The sequence below is a fragment of the Pan paniscus genome, chromosome 10, assembly GCF_029289425.2.
Source record: "Pan paniscus chromosome 10, NHGRI_mPanPan1-v2.0_pri, whole genome shotgun sequence".
NCBI classification, from domain to species: domain Eukaryota; kingdom Metazoa; phylum Chordata; class Mammalia; order Primates; family Hominidae; genus Pan; species Pan paniscus.
In genome coordinates, this window is record NC_073259.2 from 131,097,609 (window position 1) to 131,124,739 (window position 27,131).

The 27,131-nt window shown below is 50.4% G+C and overlaps 1 protein-coding gene across 18 annotated transcripts in view; it reads right to left on the reverse strand.

Moving 5' to 3' along the window:
• Positions 1-27,131, reverse strand: part of PITPNM2 (phosphatidylinositol transfer protein membrane associated 2) — a 164,578-nt gene that overhangs the window by 18,222 nt on the left and 119,225 nt on the right. For 17 of the 18 annotated variants that reach the window (XR_010108973.1, XM_034934747.3, XM_034934750.3 and 14 more), the window contains 5 exons: positions 12,150-12,364; positions 10,935-11,056; positions 8,172-8,399; positions 3,574-3,882; positions 2,728-2,823 (listed from right to left, as the gene is read on the reverse strand). Coding sequence is in view for 17 of the 18 variants with exons in the window: in XM_034934747.3 (XP_034790638.1) it covers positions 2,728-2,823; positions 3,574-3,882; positions 8,172-8,399; positions 10,935-11,056; positions 12,150-12,364 (970 nt within the window). In the remaining variant the exon portion in view is untranslated. The remainder of the gene's footprint in view (positions 1-2,727; positions 2,824-3,573; positions 3,883-8,171; positions 8,400-10,934; positions 11,057-12,149; positions 12,365-27,131) is intronic. The other variant, XM_063593752.1, reaches the window with a different exon arrangement.

Here is a 27,131-nt window from a genome sequence, read left to right on the forward strand (position 1 = left end):
GTCCATTGCATGGACACACCCGTTTTGTTTATCCACTCATCAGCTGATGTTCCTGACTGTTTTTTAAAAAAATGCTATATTGACCAGGCATGGTGGCTCATGCCTGTAATCCCAGCACTCTGGGAGGCTGAGGTGGGTGGACTGCTTGAGGTCAGGAGTTCAAAACCAGCCTGACCAACATGGTGAAATCCCGTCTCTACTAAAAATACAAAAATTAGCCAGGCGTGGTGGTGTGTGCCTGTAGTCTCAGCTACTCGGGAGGCTGAGGCAGGCGAATTACTTGAACCTGGGTGGCGGAGGTTGCAGTGAGCTGAGATGGTGCCGTTGCACTCCAGACTGGGCGACAGAGCAAAACTCTTGTCTCAAAAAAAAAAAAAAAGCTACATTTAGGCCGGGGGTGGTGGTTCACGTCTGTAATCCCAACACTTTGGAAGGCTGAGTCAGGTGGATCACCTGAGGTCAGGAATTCAAGACCAGCCTGGCCAACGTGGCAAAACCCCGTCTACTAAAAATACAAAAATTAGGCAGGCATGGTGGCATGTGCCTGTAGTCCCAGCTACTCGGGAGGCTGAGGCATGAGAATCACTTGAATCTGGGAGGCAGAGATTGCAGTGAGCTGAGATTGCACCACTGCACTTCAGCCTGGGCAACAGAGTGAGACTCCGTCTCAAAAATAAATAAATAATAAATAAAAATAAAAAATGCTACATTTACTTTATTCCATCTTCGCCATTTTTAAAATTTCTTATATATTTTATTTTTTTGAGATAGGGTCTTGCTTTGATGCCCAGGCTGGAGTGTAGTGGCACAGTCATAGCTTACTGCAGCCTTGACCTCCTGGGCTCAAGTGATCCTCCCATCTCAGCCTCCCGAGTAGCTGGAACTACAGGCATGCACCACAACACTTGGCTAATTTTTTTATTTTTATTTTTGTAGAGACGAAGTTTCACCATGTTACCCTAGTTGGTCTTGAGCTCCTGGGCTTAAGCGATCCCAAAGTGTTGGGATAACAGGCGTGAGCCACCGTACCCAGTTCCTGTTTTGTCAAATTGACAAATAATCATAATTGTACATATTCATGGGGTACACAGTGATGTTTCAATACACCAGTGTATGGTGATCAGATTAGGGTAATTAGCATATCCATCATGTCAAATATTTATCATTTCTTTCTGTTGGGAATGTTCAATTTCCACCTTCCAGTGATTTGAAACTATATATTACTGTGGTTTAAAAAAATTTTTTTATTTTTGGTATTGACAGGGTTTCGCCATGTTGCCCAGGCTGGTCTCAAACTCCTGGGCTCAAGCAATCCACCTGCCTCAGCCTCCCAAAGTGCTGGGATTACAGGTGTGAGCCACTGTGCCTGGCCTAATACATTACCGTTAACTCTAGTCATCCAGCAGTGTCACAGAACTAGAACTCATTCCTCCTATCTAGATATAATTTCATATCCTCTAACAGGCCTCTCCCTGTCCCTCCACAAAAGCACAGCTTCATAAGAAGTGCTGCTATGAACACCGCCTCCAAGACTCCTCCTTCTGCTCCTCTGAGAACTTCTGCCCAGGACCACCAGGCTCATGGCTACTGTCTGGCTCTGGCACTTGCCAGCCCCCCTCCAGTCCTGGATGGGCTCCTGGGCCCATTTCCCCAGGACACTGCTGTCCTGGCACTTCCTGCTTTGCTGTCTTTTTTACAGCTTTTTCTATGTGAAATACGTATCGTCCTCTCATCAGGGTCAGAGAGCCACCTGGGAGGGGTGGGACGCCAAGAGGCCCCTCCTCCGTCCTGGGCAAGGCCCCTGGTGCAGAGGCCAGCTCGGGAGTCCCCAGCCACCATTCCAGGTCCTCCAGTCCCAGGGCCAAACCAGGCACCTTTCTTCTGCCTGGACACTGACTCCCCAGGTTCCTTCCCTTGAGGGCAGCTGGCCAGTTAACCAAAATGCCACCTTATGTGGTTCCTGTGCCCCTCCAAGCCACAGTGGTGACATGAGATCTGGTGCTGCCTGTGTCTGCTGAGTGCCTATGGGCTCGCCCCCATCCCTTTCTGAGCCTCTGAGCTGCTGTGTGAACTTTGGGCTGGCTCAGCCACTGGCTTGCAGAGGGACCCAAGCCCCCAACCCTTACACCTGCTGGCCCCTCCAGCTTCCTGGGGAGGAATGGCTGGGGCACCAAGCAGGCGAGCGCTGTATGCATGCCTCTTCCTGGCACAGGTGGTGCATCTGCTGTATGGTCATGTGCTTATTTTGGGACTAGTGGGAAAATGGGCACTTCACATGTTTTCTGCTTATTGCATTTTCTAAAGTGCCTGCATTATATGTGGTATTAATTTAATCAAGAAGAAATAAGGTAAGTACAAAAAATTAGAAAATTAAAAGAAGTTATGCTTCCATGGAAATAAATTCACATACGGAATAAAGCCCTAGTCTGATGATGTATCCTTATTTGGGGTTTCAAGAGCGCAGTCCCCATCTGCCAGGCCCACAGCACATCCTGATATCGGGTCCTGAGACCCCAGACTCAAGGGAACAAGATGACCTCATCTCATCCTCTGTGCACTGCCCCAAACACCAGGCTGTCCACCTGGGACAGCGCAGGTGTAGGGACCGGATATAGAATAGTAACAGGCAACACCCGCATCAGTCCACACCCACACCCTAAGCCCTTTCAGACCCCTCCCCACCTCGCCCAGGAAGGCCCCAAGGACTACAGAGCGCTGCCTGCCTACCGTGCGCATCGAAGAACTCATCATCTGAGCTCTCATCCGAGTCCCTGGCAATACTCTGCATCCTCCACTCTGAGATGCTGTGGCGGGAAGGACTCGCTGGAAGGCAAAACCCCAGAATGACCACCAACTGGAGAGGAAGGGCCCAGAGGCTGCCCTGAGCCGGCAGGAGGCAGGGAGGGCCACCCACAGGCCTGACAGGCATCACAGAGGCTGCCACAGGAGCCAGGAAGGTTCCAAAGAGAATGAAGTGTGTAAATGAGTGGGGAGCGGCCTAGGCTCATCTCCTGTCCGCCTGGCACAAGGCAGTCATGTCCCGGGGAGCATGGGTGGGGAAGAGCATGACAGACATAAGCCCAGGACGTGGGATAAGACAGGCCTGGGTCCACTCCTGGGCCTCTGACCTGAGTCTGACCAAGAGCAAACTCCTGAAATTTGGCCACAGCAGGGCCCAGGCGGGAGATGAGTGAGCCAGGCCTGCCTGCTGGAGAAGCTGGCTCCACCCAGGGTGCCTGGGTTGATCCTTTATCTCAGGGTCTGAAGTCTCCTAGGGTCCCCATCAGGAGGGGTGGCCCCTCCACAGCGCTGCAGGAGCCCAGCCACCTCCACTGCTCCTATGGGTAGCACTGTCTTCCCTGGGCATGGAGGGGAAGTGTTGGGGAGCCCACTGGGGCAGGGCCCAGGCTTCCCCGTGTGCGAGGACTAGCCCAGGGCTCTGACTCCCTCTGGGCTTGGTGCCTCAATGTCCATGAGAAAGAACTCTGAGGAGGTGCAGTGATCCAGCAGTGTGTGGGGCTGCCTTGAAGGGAGGGACCTTGAGTGTGGGTGGCAGGTGGCGCAGGGCCTTACCTCCCCGCTTGGATGACCGAGACGACTTGGAGGATGTGGACCACTGTTTCTTGAGGCCGCGCCCCACTAGGGGCTCCCCGTTGCTGCTGCTGGGCTCCGGGGGCTCCCCAGAGGTCTGGTCCGAGACGGCTTCGTGCTTGACGAGCTCGGTGGCCTCCTCACCATCCTCATTGAACTGGGCCATCTTGCGGGAAAGCATGAGCTGTGCCTCCTTCTCCAGCTCCCGGATGTTCTCCATGCTCAGCCCATACCACTCGTCCTGCCAGCACCAGGCCTGCCGGTGAGCCCGCACCATCACCCTCCGTAGTCCTGTGCCCCACGGGGATCAGAGAGGGAGAGACGAGGGGAGGGAGGTCAGCGCAGGAGCCTACACGGAAGTGTGGGGCCCAAGCAGGGGCTTTGGGAGGCTGCACCCATGTTGCAGGTCAAACTAAAGTCACTGCCTGTCTGTGCCTCAGTTTCCCCATTTGTAAAATAAGGGGACTGGCTCACAGATAGTCTCACAAGCTCATAGTGGTTCTATAATTAGAGTGGAGGGGCCTCCCAAAGCAATGTGTCCGGTCAGAAGCCACAGTTGGAAGGGCGCAGTGGCTCATGCCTGTAATCCCAACACTTTGGGAGGATTAGGTGGGAGGACAGCTTGAGTCCAAGGGTTTGAGATCAGCCTGGGCAACGAAACAAGACCCTGTCTCTATAAAAAAAAAAAAATAAATAAATAAATAAATTAGCCGAGCATGCTGGTGTGCGCTTGTAGTCCCAGCTACTCTAGAGGCCGAGGTGGGAGGATCACTTGAGCCCAGGGGTTTAAGCCTGCAGTGAGCTATGATTGTGCCACTGCACTCCAGCCTGGGTAACAGAGTGGGACCCTGTCTCTAAGTCGATAAATAAATAAGAAGCCACAGTTAATTTTCTGGGAGATTCCTGCACAGGGGAGGTAGAATAGGACTTCCTGAGAGTCTCGTGTCTCACTGTCTGCTATATTTTTCCTGTTAAATTTCCCACGGAAAATCAAGTTCAAGTTCAAACTGGGTTGGTTCTCCTTTTCTTTTGTTTTTTTAAAAAAAGCTTTTAGTAGAATATATTATGCACGTGAGATATATAAGAATATATTATACATATAAATTAAGATGTAGAATAAAGTAAAGAATATATACCTTTTAAAGTATAAAAAACAATTAAAGGGCCAGGCATGGTAGCTCACATCTGTAATCCTAGCACTTTGGGAGGCTGAGGTGAGAGGATGGCTTGAGGCCAGGAGCTTCAGACCAGCCTGGGCAACACAGGGAGATCCCCCATCTCTACCAGAAAAGACAAAAAAAAAAAAAAATTAGCCAGGCGTGGTGGTGTGTGTCTGTGGTCCCAGCTACTTGTGAGGTGGAGGTGGGGGGATCGCTTGAGCCCAGGAGTTTAAGGCTGCAGCGAGCCATGATCATGCCACTGCACTCTAGCCTGGGTGACAGAGTAAGACCCTGTCTCAAAATAGTAATAATAATAATAATAATAGAATGATAAAGACTAAAAGCAGACTGGGGGTTGCCTTGGGCCAGGGTGGGATGGGGATGACAGTGAAGTGGGAACAAAGGACCTTCTGGGGTGATGAATGCTCTGAAGTTGTGCCCAGCTGTGAATATACTAAAACTTACCAAACTGTTATCTTACAATGAGTGAATCATATGGTATCTAAAATTATGCCTCAATAAAGCTGTTTAAAAAACATTAAAAAGCAATGAGACATCCACATCCACAGCCCCAGCGAAGAAACACACCATCGCCAGCGACAGGGAGCCCTCCACTCGCCTGGCCCCTGACAGTTGGCCCCGAATTTTGCTTGTCATGCGTTTTGCCTTCTGGTCTCAGCACACAGATGTGTTTTCCTGCACACTGTATCAGGCTGGTGTGGCTGTTGCTGAATTCTGCATCTATGTGTCACGCTGTATTTTTCTGCCACTTGCTTCTCTGGGTGAGTTTTGTCCATGGATGCACGCGTGGGGGCTTTGGCTCATCAAGCTGGGATTGTGTGGCATCTGTGTGTGTGTGAAATGCCACATTTCATTGATTCCTTTTCCTGCCAATGGGCCTTTGGCTAATTTACATTGTTTCTCCATTTTGCTTTCATAAACCTGGTGCTCTGAATGAACATTCCAGAACAGGCATGGGGATTTCTCCAGGGGACAAACCTGGGAGAAGCAATCTCAGGGCATGTACCCCCGCCTCCCCTAGAGCATGCTGAGTGGGTTTGCAAGCAGTTGGGCCACGCCAGGTTCCCAGGCTGGTCTCCTGTGTACCCTCTTTTCCTGCCTCCTCACTTCCCACCTCTGGCTTTGCTCAGCCTTCCTTTCTAAATCCCATCCATTCTTAAAGACCTCTCTGTGGGATGGAGTCCTGTGTCCCCTGCCCAAGCCCCAGGGGTGGCCTCAGATGTGGCACACTGAAGAGCCTTGGTTTCCTTTTCTGGGACTGTCTGCTGGCCTCACAGGGCTGCCAGGAAGGGCCGCATCCCTTGCTCTACCCTATACAGGGAAATGCCTCCTCCTGGGGTGACCGGAAGGGCTGGGACATGCACTACATCTGGGGCCAGGCAGTAGTGAGGACAGCTGAGAGCTGTCCCAACCCCCAGGAGTTGCCTCCTCAAGGCCCCCAAGAAGCCCAGCGTAGCTCACATGAGTTCACGAGATCATCCCCGTGATATTATAGGACTAGTACTCACAGTTGTCATCAAGCTCCACCTATGTGCCACACCCCATCTTCAGTTCTGAACCCACGGTCTCGGCCCACAACAGTCCGATAGGATCGGTGTCATTATACCCATTTTACAGAAGAGAAAAGCAAAGCTCAGTGAGGCTGAGAGACCACAGAGCCACTACATGTGAGTCAGGCCTGGACTCTAAAGTTGTCTTCTTTCTTCCCACCAGCCACAAGCTCCTGCTTTCTGAGGGGAGAACTGACTTTCAGGGAGCTGGGGAGTCTCTGCAGCTTGGCCAGGATCTCAGCTGCTGGGTAGGGCTAGGGAGGGCCAAGCAGACCCACAGAGCCAGAGTGCCAGGAGCTGCAGCCTTAGTAGGTCTGCTGGGTGTCCTGTGCAGGGCTGAACCTAGAGAAGCCTTGAGGAGAGGGTGGGATGAGTCACCAGCGCTGATGTGTTCAGGTTCCTGGAGGTCGAGAAGGGCGGTAGGGGACGCCCTGCCCAGGATTGGGGAGCCCCTCCCAGTCCTGCCCACATGCTCCTCCACTCCTCATATTGCCTGGGAAGTGAGAACCACCATTCCCATTTTGAGGCTTCAGCACTGGGGTTACAGGTCCCAGTCTGTGAGCCCTGGGTAATGGAGAGAGGCAGGTTTGGGCCAATCTGAGCTCCCATGGGGTTAGAGAGATGGATTGCAGGAATGCATCCCTCTCAATGGATGGGACAGCTTCCTTCTCTTCCTGCCACCTCTCCCAGCTGCTGATTGACACCGCAGCAGCCCTTCTGGAAAAAGAATGGTGGACAATGTGTCTGAGTGTTCTGCCCTGGGGATGGAGGTGGTGACACCAACACACCCATCGAGGCCCTGTCCATGTCTTCGCTTCTCCAAGTGGAAGACCGCGTCCTCGGACCCCAATCCTTTTGGGTACACATCCACCCTTCCCTTGGGGTCACAGCCCCAACACTGAACATGGCTGTCTAGTGAGACACCTCCCTTACTGATGCTAAGAACAGGAGGATGTTAATTCAGGACAAGGGTGGCTGGGATGGGAGGCAGATCTAGTTCAGCCCCAGTGTTGGGTCTCTGCTTCCTCCCGCACAAGTGGAGTGACAATGCCTACCCTCATGGGTTATCGTAAGCTTACGTGACAAGCGTGATATGTACTGTCAACAGTGTGGCTCTGTTCAATCTTAAATAAAGTCACCCTTGCTCATGGCATCACAAGGTGTCTGGCTGGGGTGCCTTTTGGGTCATGGGCCTCAGGGACTGGAACCAGCTCTTGGAATGACATCATGCTATGACCTCGGCAGAGGGGGGTTTAGGGCTCTAGGTGAGGAAATGGCACTCACTGCACCAGGACCCCCAGGCCATCTGCTGTCTACCTGTTCCATGGGCACCTACTCTGGCTAGGCTGGTATGGGTGTGAAGGCCACTATGATGTCTGAGACACCCTGCTCCTGGGAGCTTCCAGCCCAGTGAGGGAGGCTGAGCTGTGGCCCTGGGTTCTGGGCCTCCTTGAGTAGAGGAAACAAAGGTCTGGGAGCCCAGAGGCCCAGATGAGCAGCAGGGAACCTGTCCCCAGGGGCTACTCAGACCTGTGGAGTGTGGGCTACTCTTTATCAAATGCGAACTAGGCCAGGAATGTCTGGGGGCAGTGCCTAGGGCTTCTTCATCCAACAACACACACTGCTTGTCTCTGCAGATGCTCAGTAAGTATTCATGGATATTCAAGATAACCCATGGTTGGTGGGTAGTGGGGAAGCTGGACATGGGCTTTGGTGTCACCTTCCCAGAACAAAACAGAAACGCAGACTCCCAGGCAGACATGCAAAGAGAGGAGGCAGACAGGCAGGTGACAGGAGACAGAGGGGTTGGGTAGCCCAGCCACTGCCCACCTGGCATGGGTGTGCTCACCGGTGTCGTGGATGAACCTCTCGATCTTGGACTGCATGCCCCAGTAGCGGAACTCCACCTTGCAGAGCTTGTATGCGCACATGATGGGGAAGACCTGCTTCTTGTACTCCTCGATCCAGTTCTCGGACAGGGGCCCCCGCTGGGTCTTGGTTGACTGGAACAGCTTGGGGTCCTCTTCTGTCTTATACTCGTTGTGGGGCACAGGGTCTTTGACAATGTCGATGAAGTCTGTGGGTAAACCCTTAGAGTGGCCACTTCTGCCCTGACCTCAACCCCCACCCACATCTCTCCATGTTCCTCCACCCCCAAATCCTCCCAGGACTCTGGGCCTTGCCCTGCCAGAGGGACCCTGGGAGTGAGGATCATGTTCTGGGCAGCTCTGACCTCAAAATCCCTGACAGTGGGGCCTGCAGTTTCCTTGGTGCATTCATTCATTCAGATAAGGGTCTTGCTATGTTGCCCAGGCTCAAGCACTCCTCCCACCTCAGCCTCTCAAAGTGCTGAGATTACAGGTATGAGCCAACGAGCCTGGCCCCTTGTTGCCTTTTCAAGTCATTTCAGCAAAACCCATGTTCTGAGTGCACCCTACCTCTTGGCAAAGCAGATAAATAAGGCAATGAGGAAACACTGGGAAGATGAATTTCCATGAAGAATACAGGGTGGGAGGAACAGAAGAGAAGGCTAGGAAAAGCTTCCCACAAAGATGGTGTTTCAGCCAGAGGGGTGGAATCAAGAGGTCAAGAATGTCCCAGCAGCACCGGCCCTTGAACAAGAGGTGGGGGGTTCTGGGGAAGGAACCACCAGGGTGTCTGCATGAGGAGAAGGATGGCAGCAGTCACAGAGCAATGGGGATGCCCTGGACATGCCGGCCACTTCTCTCCAAGCTAGGAGACCGGACAGTGCCCTGAGAGCCAAGTGGACCCAGGTATAGATCTGAGGCTGAGAGGGATGCAGGCAGGCTGGCCTGTTGGAAAAGCCTTCCTGGACAGAGACCGGAAGAGATGTCTGAAGAGGCCTACAGGGGGTGTCTGGCCAAGCTTGCTCCAGGCTGGGCCTGAGAGCAGGGGCAGATGCCACAGAGGTAGGAGTGCAGAAAACAGGCTTAGGGGCTGACAGGACCTGGTGAGGGTGACAAGAAGATGGGTGATGGCTCTGGGCAGGACGTAGGCCAGGCCACTTATGATCACAGGCTTCCCCTCCACAGCAGCATCTCAGAGCCCTCCTGTGTGCTCACTCCCGAGGCACATGTGTGTTGGGCAGGACTGGGGCACTCACTGGGTGAGAAAGAGCCCCAGTAAAGGGTTTGTGGCTCACAGAACCCTTTTTTGCAGTCGGTTCTGCTCTAGCCAGGCCCTTGGCTGCCTCATTTTCTCCAATGTGTGGGCCTCTCTGTATCCAGGCTGCAGACTGCAGACACAGACATCAGCTCCACCAAAACCAGCAGGGTCAGGAGCAAGTCTGAGGACCACAGAATGCCAGGAGGGATGAGCGCTCTTCCTGGAGCAGACCATATGCCCTGCCCATGTGAGCCGGCAAAGACCCTGCATGGGAAATGTCACAGAGACTTAGGACCCATGGCAGCTGGCCTCGGAGGGAGCCTGCAGAGCTCTGGCAGTGTCAGGGCTGCCTGCTATGGGAAGAGCTATGTACACCCCAACCCCAATTCCTACGCTGACGTACTGAACACAGTGCCTCAGAATGTGATCTTATCTAGAGATAAGGTTTTCAAAGAGGTAATCAAGTTAAAAGTAAGGCCATTAAGGTGGGTCCTAACCCAGTATGACTGGTGTTTTTATAAGAAGAGGAGACAAAGAGGTAGACAGACACAGAGGGGAGTGACCATGTGACGAACGAGGCAGAGATTGGAGGGATGCTTCTACAAGTCAAGGAGCACCAAGGACTGCCGGCAAGCAGATACTGAAGGGGCCTGAACAGAGTCTTCCCCAGGGGGAAGAACCCACCATGCTGTGATCTCAGACTTCTGGCCTCCAGAGCCCCGAGAGAATAACTGTGTGTTGTGCAAGCCACTCATGCTATGACGCTTTGTTTCGCAGACCCAGGAAATCCCAGCAGAGGTGGGGGGGTTGGGCCTGGAGCAGCTCCTGGGCCATGGACACCCACCCCCAACCCGCATGCCCTGCCTGAGATGCCTCCACAGTGACTTGGGCCTTGTACCCAGAGGCTGCAGGAGGATGGCTGCTGAGCTGCACTGGCCCACATATGTGTTTTGTTTCACTGGCATACATTTATTTACAAAGATTTTTAATTGGTTGCTAACATTTAGTATTGGGAGATTTCTCATGAACATCCTTATCGCTGGCTTCTCTTGAAAATGAAGATTTAACAAATGGGGCCCATCCCCTACATGTCACTGTCATCTGGAGGTAGTGGGTAGGGCACCCACCATCAAGAGGACATAGACCCCATTATGTGCCGGGGGCACTTGTGCATGGCTGTCAGCTAGAGATGGATGCCCGAGCACATATGTACTTCTGGGGAGTAAGGATCCCGCAAAGGGATGGAGGGAAGCGGCTCTGGGTGGAAAAGGCACTTGGACTTGGTGTATATATCAGGAGAATGGGGCTGAGAAGGCCTGTCCTGCCTCCCCCATGGGCCCCATGCTTGCTCCAACTCTGACCTGCCTGCCCAGGACAGGGCCAGGTCTGGAGTCTACCAGGTGTGGGGAAAAGGGGCAGGACAAGAGGGACCTGTGGGTAGGAAACCCAGAGTACAGCCCTGTGGGGCTCTGCCCTTCCTGGTTACCGATTGTCAGCTGGTTCTTTTCCACAGGAGAGAGGTTGAACACGTCGGGGTTTTCTCCAGCATCAGTTTTATAAAAGGTTTCAATGTCGATGGAGAATTTCTCCACGAAAGGGCAGGTGAACCTGTGCGGAAAGGAAAGCACTCATCAGGACCTGTCCTTGGAAAGGCCCAGTGTCCTGGCCAGGGCCTGTTGACCCACTGGGTAGGAGTGGAGCTGGTGAGCGGGCATGGAAGGAGGGTGGAGGGTAGCCGAGACTTGCCTGCCCTGTCCACCTCTTGGATCGCCACTTTGTCCCAGGAACAGCCAGGATGGGGGCAGGGAAGGATTTAGGGGGAGCAGAAGACAGTGTATCCTCAGTGCCTTCTAGAAGCCCCATGTCCAATGTCCACAGCATGGCAGGAACACGGGCACAGCTACGGCAGCATACTGCCAAGCAGGAGGAAGCTGGGGTGCTCCATGGGGCATGCCACCTCTAGTTCCCAAGAAGCCAGCTCTGACAATGGGGGAATAGCCTCTCTCTAGGCTGGAGATGAGCTTAGAGGGGAAAGTACTACTGGGAAGAGGAAAAAGCTCCGTGGATCCCTCAGCAAGCTCCAGGTGCCCACCAGCGTGGGGAAGGGAGCCCCAGGAGATTTGTGAGGACCCCACCTGCTCAGCAGTAGACAGCTGGTGGGACCAACTCCCATCTATTCAACTCAGCAGTGATAAGCTACACACTGCAGGGCACAGAGTGAAGAACCCTCTGCCAGGGGATCCCAAGGACAGCCCTGCTCAGCATGGGATGTGGGACAACACTGTCACAGCAGCTGAAGGTCTCAGAGTTGGAAGGGACTTCTGGGTCATCTGTTCTACCCTCAGTTTCTTTCCAGAAGGCTGTCTCAGCCTTCTTAGGGAGCCTGAAGTGGGTTTACATTCCCTGCATCTTCTGGAATGGCAAAGGAGTCTCCAACAGCCCTCGCTTGACTCACGCCTTCATGGCCTCCACACGTAGGCAGTCAGGAGGCATCTAGGGGTATATCCTTCCCTCTCTTGCCTGTGCCTGCCCTAGGTGACCTTCGGGGCACCTGTATGGAACAAAGCCTGGGTTCCCTGGGGTTATGGGTTGTTGAACCTGCTTGAAGGCTGATCCCATCCCCTGGATCTATGCCACAAGATTGCTTCCCGCCAGATGGCATGTGGAGGTGGGAGGCACATGGAGGCCAAAGCAGGCGCACCTGGTTCGGGTGTAGGGGTAGGCATTCCAAGACTCCTCCACCACCCGCAGGGCTGCCTTGGGCAGGATGGAGCGGAACCAGCTGGGAATGTGCATGCCCACATGATACACCTTGTGTGTGTACTGCCCAGAGCCGCCTGGGCCATCTGTGTACGGCCGGTTCTCCAGGATCTCCACGCCGCTGCCTTCGCCATATGTCTCGTTACGGCTCTTCTTCTGTGGGGACAAAAGCACCTGCAATGTGTGTGGGGCCAGAGCACTCTTCAGGAGGGAAAGGGCACAGGAGACTGGGCCCAGGGGTGTGGAAAGGGAGGAGGGGCTTTGGTCAATGAGGCTGGCTCCTCCTGTGTCACTTTCAGACCCCCAAATCTATATGCCAGGGCTTGTGCAAGAGGCTGAAGGGGCCACAGACTCCCTCTCCCAGACCTAGTGCTGCACACACAAGTCCTATATTCTGACTCCCACCTGTCCCAGGACTAAAAGCGTTCCCAAGATCAGGAACAAGACAAGGATGCCCACTTATTTGCTTTTCCTCAATATTGTGTTATAAGTTCTAGCTAAAGCAATTAGACAAGAAAAAGAAATAATAAGAGGCAACTGGGCACATTGGGTCACGCCTATAATCCCAGCACTTCAGGAGGCTGAGGTGGGCAGATCACTTGAGGTCAGGAGTTTGAGACCAGCCTGGGCAACATGGTGAAACCTTGTCTCTACTAAAAATAGAAAAATTAGCCAGGCATGTGGCACACGCCTATAGCCCCAGGTACTCAAAGGCTGAAACAGGAGAATCGCTTGAACCCGGGAGGCAGAGGTTGCAGTGAGCTGAGATCACGCCTCTGCACTCCAGCCTTGGTGACAAAGTGAGACTCTGTCTCAAAAAACAAACAAAACAAAACAAACAAAAAGAATAAGAGGCATCCAAATTGGAAAGATAGAAGTAAAACTATTTCGATTTCCTGATGCCATAATCTTATATATGGAAAATGCTAAACAATCTCCACCAAAGCCTGTTAGACCTAATAAATAAATTCAACAAAGTTGCAGAATACAAAATGACACATAGAAATGAACAATGTCAAAGAAAATTAAGAAACAATTCCATTTATAATAGCCTCTGAAAGAATAAATACCTAGGAATATATTTAACCAAAGAGGTGAAAGACCTGTGCACTTAAAACTACAAAATGTTGCTGAAAGAAATTAAAGTCCTAAATAAATGGAAAGATATCCCATATTGATGGATTGGAAGATTTAATATTGTTAAGATGGCGACACTGCCCCAAACAACCTACAGATATAATGCGATCTTTATCAAAATCCCAGCAGCCTTATTTGTAGAAATGGAACAGCTGATCCTAAAATTCATATGGAATTACAGGAGACCCGGAAGAGCCAAAACAATCTTGAAAACAAAACAAAACCAAGCTGGAGGACTCACACTTTCCTATATCAAACCTTACTACAAAACTACAGTAATCAAAAAAGTGTAGCACTGGCATAGGATAGACAAATAGATCAACAGACAGACAGACAGACAGAATATAATTGAGAGTCTAGAAATAAACCATATATCTATGATCAATTAATTTTTGAGAAGGGTGCCAAGACCAACCAATGTGGAAATAATAGTCTTTAAAAAATGGTGCTGGGACAATTGAATAACAACATGTAAAAGAATGAAGCTGGACCCTATCTCACAGCAGATACAAAAACTCGAAATGAATCCAAGATTTCCAAATAAGAACTAAAACTATAAAACTATAAGATGCTTGAGAAATGGTAGTTTAAAAAAAGAAATAAAATCACAAAATGATAAAACAGAAGAAAACTGGGGCAAACAAGGTCATCTTTATGACCTTGGATTTGGCAATGCTTTCTTAAATATGACACCAAAAGCACAAGCAACAAAAGAAAAAATAGATGAACTGGACTTAATTGAAATTAAAAACCTTAGTGTATCAAAGAGCACTATGAAGAGAGAAAAAGACAACTCGCCAAAGGGGAGAAGACATTTGCATACCATGTATCTGATAAGGGACTTGTATCCAGAATATATAAAGAACTCCTAAACTCAACAACAAAACAACACAATTCAAACATGAGCAAAGGACTTGAATAGCCATTTCTCCAAAGAAGATATACGAATGGCCAATAAGCAATGAAAAGATGTTCAACATCACTATTCATTAGGAAAATGCAAATCAAAACCACAATGAGGGCCGAGTGTGGTGGCTTATGCCTGTAATCCCAGCAATTTGGGAGGCCGAGGCAGGCAGATCACTTGAGGCCAGGAGTTAGAGACCAGCCTGGCCAACATGGTAAAACTCCGTCTCTACTGAAAATACAAAAAGTAGCTGGGCGTGGTGGCACACTCCTGTAATCCCAGCTACTCGGGAGGCCGAGGTAGGAGAATTGCTTGAACCCAGGAGGCAGAGGTTGCAGTGAGCGGAGATCGCGCCACTGCAGTCCAGCCTGGGTGACAGAGCAAGATTCTGTCTTTTTTTTTGATATGAAATCTCGCTCTGTCACCAGGCTGGAGTGCAGTGGCATGATCTTGGCTCACTGCAATCTCCGCCTCCTGGGTTCAAGTGGTTCTCCTGCCTCAGCCTCCCGAATAGCTGGGACTATAGGTGCCCGCCACCACATCCAGCTAATTTTTTGTATTTTTAGTAGAAATGGGGCTTTACCATGTTGGCCAGGATGGTCTTGATCTCTTGACCTCATGATCCACTCGCCTTGGCCTAAGACTCCGTCTCAAAAACAAACAAAAAAACAAACAAAAAACACAATGAGATAGCACCTCACACCCATTAAGGTAGTTAGTATTCAAAAAAAAAAAAAAAAAACCTGGAAAAAAGAATCAATGCTGGTTGGCATGTGGAGAAACTGGAACCCTATTGGTGGGAATATAAAATGGTGGGAATGTAAAACTGTTGAAAATAGTTTAGTAGGCCAGGTGCAGTGGCTCACGCCTGTAAGCCTAGCACTTTGGGAGGCTGAGGTGGCTGGATCATGAAGTCAGGAGTTTGAGACCAGCCTGGCCAGCATGGTGAAACCCTGTCTCTACTAAAAAAATACAAAAATTAGCCGGGCATGGTGGTATGTGCCTGTAGTCCCAGCTACTCAGGAGGCTGAGGCAGTAGAATCGCTTGAACCTGGGAGGCGGAGATTGCAATAAGCCGAGATTGTGCCACTGCACTCCAGCCTGGGTGACAGAGTGAGACTCCATCTCAAAAAAAAAAAAAGAAAAAAAAAAAAGATAATAGTTTAGCAGGGCAGGCATGGTGGCTCACTCCTGTAATCCCAGCACTTTGGGAGGCTGAGGCAGGTGGATCACTTGAAGTCGGGAGTTCAACACCAGTCTGGCCAACATGGTGAAACACCGTCTCTACTAAAAAAATACAAAAATTAGTCGTGTGTGGTGGCGCATGCCTGTAATCCCAGCTATTTGGGAGGCTGAGGCAGGAGATTGCTTGAACCCAGGAGGCAGAGGTCGCAGTGAGCCGAGATTGTGCCACTGCACTCTAGCCTGGGTGACAGTGAGTCTCCGTCTCAAAAAAAAAAAAAAAAAAGTTTAGCACTTTCTCAAAAAGTTAAACATAGCATTACCATATGACCAGCAATTCCACTTCTGGGTATGCACCCAAAATAACTGAAAACAGGGACTTGAACAGATACTTGTACACCAAGCCTTCAGATGACTCCAGCCCTACCAGCTGCTGCCATGTATTCACAGAAAAACCTGTACACCAATGTTCATTGCAGTATTATTCACAATAGTCAAAAGCTATAAACAACTCAAGCATCCATCAACAGATGAATGAATAAAATGTGGTCTATCCATACAATAATAGAATATTATTCAGTCACAAAGAGGAATGAAGTAATGCTACTACATACCACAACATGGATGAACCTTGAAAAGATTCTATTAAGTGAAACAAGCCAGACACAAAGGACCACATATCCTGTGATTCCATTTACATGGCAAGTACAGAAAAGGAAAATATATAGAGACAGAAAGTGAATTAGTGGTGGCCTGCTGCTGGGGAACATGGGGGAAATGAAGAGTGATGCTAATGGGCGCAGGGCCCTCCCTCCCTCCATCCATCCCTTCCTCCCTCCCTCCTTTCCTTTCCTTCATTTTCTTTTCTTTCTTCCCTTTCTCTCGCTTTTCCTTCCTTCCTTCCTTCCTTCCTTCCTTCCTTCCTTCCTTCCTTCCTTCCTTCCTCCCTCTTTTCTCTCTCTCTGTCTCTCTCTTTCTCTCTTTCCTCTTGCTTTGTCACCGAGGCTGGAGGGCACTGGCATGATCACAGCTTGTTGTAACCTCTAACTCTTGGGCTCTAGTGATCCTCTCACCTCAACCACCTGAGTAGCTGAGACTACAGGACCATTCCACCACATCTGGTTAATTTTTAAAAATAATTTAATAATTTAATAATTTTTAATTTCTTTTCTTTTTTCTCTTTTTTTTTTTTGAGACAGAGTCTCATTCTGTCACACAGGTTGGAGTGCAGTGGCGCGATCTAGGCTCATTGCAACCTTCGCCTCCCAGGTTCAACCGATTCTCCTGCCTCAGCCTCCCAAGCAGCTGGGATTACAGGTGTGCACCACCATGCCTGACTAATTTTTGTATTATTAGTAAAGACAGCGTTTTGCCATGTTGGCCAGGAGTTTGGGGTCTCAAACTCCTGACCCCAAGTGATCCGCCTGCCTCCGCCTCCCAAAGTTCTGGGATTACAGGCGTGAGCCACTACGCCCAGACATGCTCAGCTAATTAAAAAATTTTCTTTTGTAGAGAATGGAGTCTCACTATGTTGCCCAGGCTTGTCTCAAACTCTTGGCCTCAAGTAATTCTCCTGTCTCAACCACCCAGAGCTTTGGCATTACAGGCTGGTACAGGTTCCTTTTTCTTTTTTTTTCTTTTTTTCCTTTCCTTTTTTTTTTTTTTTTTGAGACAGAGTCTCACTCTGTCTCCCAGGCTGGAGTGCAGTGGCGAGATCTCAGCTCACTGCAACCTCTGCCTCCCAGGCTCAAGTGATTCTCCTGCCTCAGCTGACCAAGTAGCTGGGATTACAGGCGTGTGCCACGAAGCTTGGCTAATTTTTATATTATTAGTAGAGAAAGGGTTTTGCCATGTTGGCCAGGCTGATCTCAAACTCTTGACCCCAAGTGATCCACCTGCCTTGGCCTCCCAAAGTGCTGGGATTACAGGAATGAGTCACCGTGCCTGGCTGGTACAGGTTTCTTTTGAGGTGATGAAAGTGCTCTGGAATTAGGTAGTGGTGATGGTTGCACAACTCTGTGAATATACCGAGAACCTTTGAACTGTACACTTTAAGTGGGTGAATTATATGGTGTATGAATTATAGCTCAAGTAGCTGTCAAGTTATTTCAAAATCCCGTGGGTCAAGGGGGCCTGAGGGGTTTGCTGAAGAATGTTCTGTTGCTTGGCCTGGTGCTGGTTACACAGGCATATTCACTTTTTGCAAGACCATCAGGGTAGACACTTATGAATCATAAACTTTTCTGTATATATACAACACTTGAATAAAAAGTGAAGAAGAATTAGGAATGAAACTAGGAAAGAAAAGTCTGCAGGCTGCTCAGAGCACCCCACCTTTAGAACACCAGGCCGATGAGGGCCCTGCCACTCAGCCATCTCCCTGACACAGCTCCAGCACACCACTATGAGCTGACTCTTGCCAGGCAGCAGGGTCTCTGAGAATGAGCAAGCGCTCCTCTCTCCCTCCAGGAAAGCCGCAAGCCCCATCAGCCAAATAGTTAAAGCTGAAATAACCCCAAATAGCAAAATGCCCCACCCAGTGGAGGGCCTGTGCAGCCCTCACCCAGAGGAGTTCACAGAAAGTAGAAGAAAGAGATGTCATTGTCCAGGCTGGTCTGCTTTGGGAAGAATCATCCCTGTTCCAGACTTGGAGTATGTGGAAGACCTACCCCAAAGAGAACAACTATCATGTGATGAGGGATTAAAAGACATGAGGGGAGGCCTTCACTCAGCCTCAGGGGGGTCAGGGAAAGTGACCTGCAGGGGAGCTGGGAGGTGGGGAGGCACTCACCAGGCAGGGGTGGACAGGACAGATATGCTGGGTAGGGAGGCAGGTGACAGAGCTGAAGGTCTGTGTCTAGAGGGAGCCCTGGAAGCGTGTGGACTCAGTTGCCTGGGTGTAGCCTGCGAGGCAGGAAGTGGCAGGGAAGGGCCTGGGAGCTAGGCAGAAGCCATATCACAAAAGTTTTTTTATTTTTTTATTTTTGTTTGTTTATTTGTTTTGAGACAGATGAGACAGAGTCTGGCTCTGTCACCCAGGCTGGAGTGCTATGGCATGATCTCGGCTCACTGCAACCTCTGCCTCCCAGGTTCAAGTGATTCTCCCACCTCAGCCTCCCAAATAGCTGGGATTATAGTCACGCGCCACCACACCCAGCTAATTTTTGTATTTTTAGTAGAGATGGGGTTTCACCATGTTGACCAGGCTGGTCTCACACTCCTGACCTCAAGTGATCTGTCCGCCTCCGCCTCCCAAAGTGCTGGGATTACAGGAGTGAGCCACTGTGCCCGGCCATAAAAGGAGCACAGTTTTGATGCTAAGGGAAGGAAAGGGTTTAAGCAGGAGAGGAGCACAATCTAATCTGGGTCCCAGGAAGAACATCCTGGTACATGTATGGAGAATGGGAGATCCCCTGGCATGGGCAGCTGCCCACAGGGGTGTTCTTTCCTGGGTTTAGATAGGAGGTGAGGCCCCCAGCTCTGGGAGCAGCAGGAGATGCCTCTGTGCTCAGCAGGTAGGCCAGGTACTTAGCGGCTTTATGAACATGAAATCTTGGTAGCTGAGGGCAAAGGAGAGAAGGGAGAGGCCGGGCTGCAGTTGAAAGTGGTCAGTGGGCCAGGCACAGTGGTTCACGCCTGTAATCCCAGCACTTTGGGAGGCTGAGGCAGGCAGATCACCTGAGGTCAGGAGTTCGAGACTAGCCTGGCCAACATGGCAAAACCCTGTCTCTACTAAAAACAATAATAAAAAAAAAATAGCCACGCGTGGTGGTGGGTGCCACTAATCCCAGCTACTTGGAAGGTTGAGGCAGGAGAATCCTTGAACCCAGGAGGCAGAGGTTGCAGTGAGCTGAGATCATGCCATTGCACAACAGCCTAGGCGACAAGAGCGAAATTCCATCTCAAAAAAAAAAAAAAAGAAAGTGATTAGTGAGCCCAGGTACACTTGGTACACTCTACAGACCAGTGACTCAGCCTTTTCCTGCCCACCATGGTGGGATAGAGGCCCCATGCCCCTGCGCAGCCACCCACCCTGCCCCTGGGCTGAGATCTGCTCCTTACCCTGTGCCCAAACCTGTCCTGTGCTCAAACTGGGTAGAGGCCACAAGGTCCAGGCAAAAGGGAGCCACATCTTTACCATGTGGGCCCCAGGGGCCCCAGCCCTGTTTACTGAGGACCCACCTGCTGAGAATTTCAGTTTATTTATTTATTTATGAGATAGGGTCTCACTCTGTCCCCCAGGCTGAAGTACAATGGCATGATCATGGCACACTGCAGCCTTGACCCCCCAAGCTCAAGCAATCCTTCTGCCTCAGACTCTAGAGTAGCTGGGACTACAGGCATGCACCCCACCACACCCAGCTAGTTTTTTATTTTTTTGTAGAGTGCCTTGGTCTCTCAAAATGCTGGGATTACAGGAGTAAGCCTCTGTGCTCAGCCTGGGAATCACAGTTTCTAAATCAAGCCCCACTGCGGTGTCAGGTGAAGACCATGACCATTCCCCTTGAACAGCAAGCTGCCCTTCCCTGAGGATGTGGGGCATGGAGTTTACCTTCAGCTATCAGGGTCCAAGAGGGGCTCCCTCTCAGGGAGGTGGCAGAACATGCGGGCTTAGAGCATAGTTTCTGTGGTTCAAATGTCTGGGTACAAACCCTCCTCTTTTTCTTTCTTTCTGTGTGGTCTCTGATAAGTTAACCTCTATATGTCATCATCTCCCCATCTGTAAGAGGAGGAGAAGCAATAGTACTGGCTAGGTTGTTGAGAAAATTAGATGTGAGCATGTGTAGCTGACGTACACAGGATGAGCTCAGGTTGTGTGCACGCTCAGCAGCAGGGAAGATCATCCCAGGATGCCACGCCCTGGCTTTATCCCAGCAAGGAGAGTGGCAGGGGAATCGCCATGGCTCCAAAGCCAGATGTCTCCATGGCTTCAAAGTTCCCCTGAAGGATGGAGTGAAGAGCCAGGCCTAGAAAACCCTTCATTTCCGGTGCTCAGAGGCTCCCAGTACAGCCAAGAGGTGCGGGGAAGGGCAGTGAGGAGGGGCCAGGCAGCACGGCTCTCCGCTCAGCCTTTTTCTGGTCCTGGATCAGCCATTGATGTCAGCACTTGGGCTAAAAGGACAGGGCAGAGGAGTGCAGCTGGGTCTCAGCTGTGCCTCTGATCAGGATGCGGCTGCGGAGGAAGGCCCTTTTCATAGCCATAGGCACCAAGACCGCTTGGAAGACCCACAGAGCATCAGACACCAGCGCTCCTCGTGCACACTAGGGCTGAGACTCAGATAGCGGCCACAACTGCTCAACTGTCATTATCAGGAGCCAATGCAGGCAGGGAGAGAGGGCTTCCTGGAAAAAGAGGCTACCAAGGGAGGCAAAGAGCATGAATGAGAGCCCCAAGCAGGAGATCTCCTGACCCTATCTCAGTTTACAACTTGCCTTTGCACCCGCCTGTTCTCTACACTTCAGAGCCCTGAGATGTTGTGGGATCATGCTCCCCACTCCACAAGTAAGAAACTGAGGCACAGAGTACTGGAGCCAAGTCTCCCAGGCCATGAGTGACTGTGGTAGTGCAGAGACAGAGAAGCAGCCACAGATTGCATTAAACTGCAGAAACCTGCATGTGCATCAGACCCCCCAACCCCTACCTAATAGGCACCAGGCATGGTGGGTGGCTGGTCTGGCAGGAATTGAGGGGAAGGGGAGGTCTGTTCCTGAAGGAGGGGCACCGGCCAGATGCCACATCTACACTCAGGGATCTGATGTGCCCTGCCTCTTCCCCCAGGGCCCTCCACCCAAGCCTCCCTCCCCAGAGCCCCGCTAGGACCAAGCAAGGCGGGCTGTGCTCTGCTTGTTCTCTCAGCTCCCTGCCACAGGGGCATGACTCTGTCTCCTGGCTGGGCCAGCAGCTTCTCCTGCCCATTAGCCCTGACATGGAATTTATTGCACAGCTGAATGAGGTAGGCAGTTCGAAGCACAGGCTGGGCTGGGGCCAGCTCACTGGAGGGAGGGGACAGCTAGGAGTGGCCCTTGCTGCCAAAGAGCCTGACCCCAGGGTAGAAATGTGTCTCTTGGACTTGGTGTATGGCGCAGGGAACTGAGGGCTGTGCTCCCTGTGCTGGGCTCACTGAAGCTGCCACTCAGGATGTCAGTGCGCAGGCGTGCATGCGTGCACACACATGTGGTATGTGTGTGCATGCAGGAGCCAAGGCCCATGGATTCAGGGCTCTTCTGGGTGGAGCAGAAGGTGCACGTGACCAGAGCCATCTCTAGAGAAGGCAAAAAATGGAACCAGGAGGACACTTACAAAGACATCCTCAAGATGACCTACTTGTGGTATACATGGGGAAACTGAGGGCCAGGGACTGGAAGCAACATGTTTGGGTCACACAGCTGGAGGGCCAGAGGTAGCTGGTGAGGCAGAAGGGATTCTGGTGGGACTCCTGGGCAATGCACAAGTCCACAGACTCCCCAGAGGACGCCACCTTCTCACTGGCTGCTGCCAACAGCTCATTAAAAACACGTTCTCCTAAATGTAAGGGCTCAAACTATAAAACTCTTAAGAGAAAACATAGGCATAAGTCCTATGAACTTGAATTAGGCAATGGTTTTGGAGCCATGACACCAAAAGCACAAGCAACAAAAGAAAAGACAGATAAACTGGACCTCATCAAAATTAACAACTTTTATGCTTCAAAGGACACTAAAAAGAAAGTGAAAAAACAACGTACAAAATGGGAGATAATTTTTATATACAATATATCTTATAGTAACTTATATCTAAAATATATACAGAACTCCTCCAATGCAACAACAGAGAAACAACAACCCCATTCAAAAACTGGCAAAGGAGCTGGGCATGGTGCTGTACACCTGTAGACCCAGCTACTCCAGAGGTGAAGTTGGCAGGATGGCCGGAGCCCAGGAGTTCAAGGTCAGCCTGAGCGACATAGCAAGACCCCATCTCTAAAAAAATAGTAAGAATAATAAAGGCAAAGAACTTGAACAGACATTTCTACAAAAAGATTATACAAATGGTCAACGAGCAAATGAAAAAGATGCTCAACATCATTTGTCATTAGGGAAATGCAAATCAAAACCATAATGAGATACCACTTCACACTCACTGGGGCGGTTAAAAAGACACACAGCAGCAAGTGTTGTTCAGGGTGTGGAGCAATGGAACCCTCGTACATTGATGGTGGGAACGTAAAATGGTGCAGCTGCTGTGGCAAACAGTTTGGCGGTTCCTCAAAAAGTTAAACATAAGAGTTACCATATGACCCAGCAATTCCACTCTAGGTAAATATCCAAGAAAAGGAAAACATATGTCCACATAAAAACTTATACATGAATATTTATGGCAGCATTATTCACTGTAGCCAAAAAGTGGAAACAACCCAAATGTCCACCAACAGATGAATGGGGAAACAAACTGTGGTCTACCATGGAATGGAATATTATTTGGCCATAAAAAGTAACGGAGCACTGGCACATGATACAACAGGGATGAACTCTGGAAATATTATGCTGAGTGAAAGAAGCCAGACACAAAAGGACACATATTGTATGATTCCATTTATATAAAATACCCAGAATAGTGGAATCTATAGAGACAGAAAGCACATTATTGGTTGCCTGGGGCTGGGGTGAAAATAGTGATTTCTTTTTTGGGGTAATAGAAATGTTCTAAAATTGATTCTGGTGACGGTTGTACAACTCTGAATAGGCTAAAAACCACCGAACTGTGCACTTTAAATGGATGAGTCATGTGGTGTGTGACTTATATCTCAATAAAGCTGTTATAAAACAAAACAAACAGAAACCAATCCTGCCTTTTGTACTAAGATCAAAAAAATCAAACGTGGCAAGCAGGAAGGGGCCTCGCTGGCACTGTGAGAGAGACATGGGTCACCTCTAAGCATCTCTCTGCCATGAATGTCCCTCCCCGTGTCCAAAAGCTCAGTTTTCTGCTTATGCAGGAAACCTCATGTTTGAGGCAGTGGCGACTTTAAGCCGAGCATCTGTTTCCATGGTGACATGACGGGCTAGCCAAGGGCATCCTCGGTCAGCTTCCTGAACAGCAGGTGTGTATGTGTGCGTGCATACACCTAGGCACACAGATGCACATGCATACACAGCCACAGGCCTCTCTAAGGCACAAAAAATGTGCTATATCTCCATGGCCCAGAGCGATTGAGTCCCCTTCCAAAACAAAAAACAGACAAGACTCTGGGTGAGGCCATAGGTGAGGTCAGGGCAGGCATGTGCCATCTCTCCCTCTTTAAAAGAGCTCCTGGAATGTGGACCAGATTTTTTTTTTTTTTTTTTTTTTGAGACAAAGTTTCGCTCTTCTTGCCCAGGCTGGCGTGCAATGGTGTGATCTTGGCTCACCGCAACCTCTGCCTCCCGGGTTCAAGCGATTCCCTGCCTCAGCCTCCTGAGGCTTTTTCACAACCTTCCAGCGGGGCAGCTTGCAGCCTATTCCTAGCTGCCACTGGCTGGCAAGTGGCAGAAGTGGGAAATGATGAACTAAGGTCTTCTTATTATTCTTTCCACAAAAACAAGCAGTCTTCTTGAAGGCCTATCCATCTTGGGAGGCCAGTGCAGACTGTGCCCTTGAGCCTGTGCTGAAACGTATGTGAAATCTATCTTCCCAGAGAACGGGAAGGACTTTCATCCCCCTCTGCAACTCAGCCCTTGGCACAGGAAGTGCACAGGAAAGTCAGGTGACTTTAACTTACTTTTTAGCAATGTTACTGAGGTATGACTGACATACAATAAGCTGTACACATGTAAAGGAGCAGCTGGTGATTCTGACGTACGTTCACACTTTTGAGTCCATCACCCCACAGTGACAAGAACCCCAGGAACCGCAGGTTAGAAAAAGGCTAGAGCGGGCACAGACGGGCAGGTGGGGCTGGGAAGAATGAGTGCCCTCAGGACCCAGAGGGTCAGAGGAAGCTGCCTGGAAGAGAGGCATTCACACCAGCCCTGCAGGAGGGGCAAGAGCTCTCAAGATGGAAATTGGGCTGACAGTAGGGGTCTTGGTGACAGGAAGGGCACAGATAGTGCCTTGGGTCTCCAAGTCGGGGTGGCCTGAACCTCTCCCCTCCTGCCCACCTGCTCTGCCCTCAGACCTGGGAGCCACAGCACAGGCTGGAGTTGAGAGGGGAGATCCCTCCCAATGCTGCCTCCTCCCCAATCTAGACACTGGCACCTCCTGGTCCTCTCCGCCTGCCAGGGTGCCCTCACCTCTGAGATTGGCAGCAGCCTCCCTTGGCCTACTAGGGGTCCCAAAGAGGCCACCTAGGAGCCCAGAGATCTGAGCTCCGACCCTGGCCCTGTGGACCTCAATTTTCCCATATGTAAAATGGGAAACTATGCTCTCTGAGAACCTAGCTTAGGTTACAGATAAAGAAACTGGCCGTGCATGGTGGCTCATGCCTGTAATCCCAGCACTTTGGGAGACTGTGGGTGGATCACCTGAGGTCAGGAGTTCAAGACCAGCCTGGCCAACATGGCAAAAGCCCATCTCTACTAAAAATACAAAAATGAGCCAGGCATGGAGGCGGGCACCTGTAATCCCAGCTACTGGGGAGACTGAGGCAGAGGAATCGCTTGAACCCGAGAGGCAAAGGTTGCAGTGAGCTGAGATTACACCACTGCACTTCAGCCTGGGGAACAGAGTGAGACTTCATCTCAAAAAAACAGAAAAAGCAACCAAGAGGAGCACTACCCCCTTGGGTCTTGTGGTGTGTGTGTGTGTGTCTGTGTGTCTGTGTAGATGCATGTACACATGTGCACATATGTGTGCATGTTCTGTGTGCATGCACGTGTCTGTATAGGTCTGTGCATGTGTCTGCATGTATTTGTGTACATACCTGTATGCATAGGTGGCTGTGCTTGCATGTACATATGTTGTGTGTGGACACACATATGTGTCTGTGTGTGCGTGTGTGTGTGTGTGCACTAGAGCCATGGGTGAGGGAGGGAGGAGCAGCCCATGTGCACTAAAGAGGATATGAGCCAGAAACTAGGAAAACAGACCCACAGACCTAAACCCTGCCCTGAGACACTCACTGTCCAGCAGGAAGCAGACAGACACCCACAAAGAGGTGGAAGGCACTAGGTGCCCAGGCGTGGGACTGACAGGAAACTGCGAGGATTCAGGGAAAGAAATCACTCATGCTGCCCATGGAGATCAGAAAAGCCTCCGAGAAGGACACAGCATGCTGGCTGGTCTGAAAGATGGGCAGAAGGACCCTTGAGATAACCTGGGGACTCTTCTGTTTCAAAACATACTCACTAGGGTAGCATTTATTTAAAAAGAGGACAGTAAGTGCTGGTGAGGATGTGGAGAAACTGGAAACTTCATACATTCCCAGTAAGAATGTAAAATGGTGCAGCCACTGTGGAAAACAGTCTGGTGGTTCCTGCAGACATCAAGCATAGCGTCACCATGTGACCCAGAAATTCCCTTCCTAGGTGTAGACCCGGAAGAATTGAAAATAGGTACTTGTAGGCCGGGCGCGGTGGCTCACGCCTGTAATCCCAGCACTTTGGGAAGCTGAGGCGGGCGGATCACGAGGTCAGGAGCTTGAGACCATCCTGGCTAACATGGTGAAACCCCGTCTCTACTAAAAATACAAAAAATTAGCCAGGGGTGGTGGCACGCGCCTGTAGACCCAGCTACTCGGGAGGCTGAGGCAGGAGAATGGCGTGAACCTGGGAGGCGGAGCTTGCAGTGAGCTGAGATGGCGCCACTGCACTCCACCCTGGGCGACAGAGCGAGACTCCATCTCAAAAAAAAAAAAAAGAAAACAGATATTTGTATGCTAATGTCAACCCAAATGTCCATCAATGGATGAATGGATAAGCAAAATGTGGTCTGTTCATACAGTGGAATATGATTCAGCCATAAAACGTAATGAGGCATTGACAAATGCTATGACATGGATGAATCCCAACAACATGACACTGAGTGAAAGAAGCCAGACACAAAGAGCAACACTGTGAGTGATGCCATGCACATGAAATGTCCAGAACAGGCAAACCCAGGGAGACAGGTAGTACATTAGTGATTGTCAGGGGGTGGGGAGGGGGAGTGAGGAGTGACTGTTTAATGGATATGGGGTATCTTTCTGGGGTGATGAAAGTGTTTTGGGACTAAAGTTGGTGGTTGCACAACATTGTGAGTATACTAAATGCCACTGAATTGTTCACTTAAAAATGGTTGTTAATGTTTTGTGAATTTCACCTCAATAAAAGCAAAACAAGACAACAACCAATCAAGTAAGCTCAAAGCCCCTAGTCCTAAAAGAATTTCTTCCAAATGCTATAGAGAACTGACAGCCTGAGCCCCGTCCATGCAGACAGTAGGCAGGCCAGTGTTTTGCCCCTCAGAGGGCACACGACCTATGGGCCTGGCAATATCTTGGAGCTCATTTTGTTGGAGCTCGGACTGGGGGCTGTGGAGGCCAGAACCCAGCGATGCATCCGCCTGTCTAAGACCCAGCTGGGGCGGGGCTGGCCAGCAGGGGCCTTAAGTGCATGGGAAACTTCCCAGTCAGTAGCTCTAGCAGGAACCTATGGCTTCCTGGTAACTACATGAGGGCAGAAGCCCCTCAAACACAGCAATTAGTCCTCAGGCCGGAGACAGCACACACCAAGAACACAGAGGACACAGGTGCAGGGCACTAG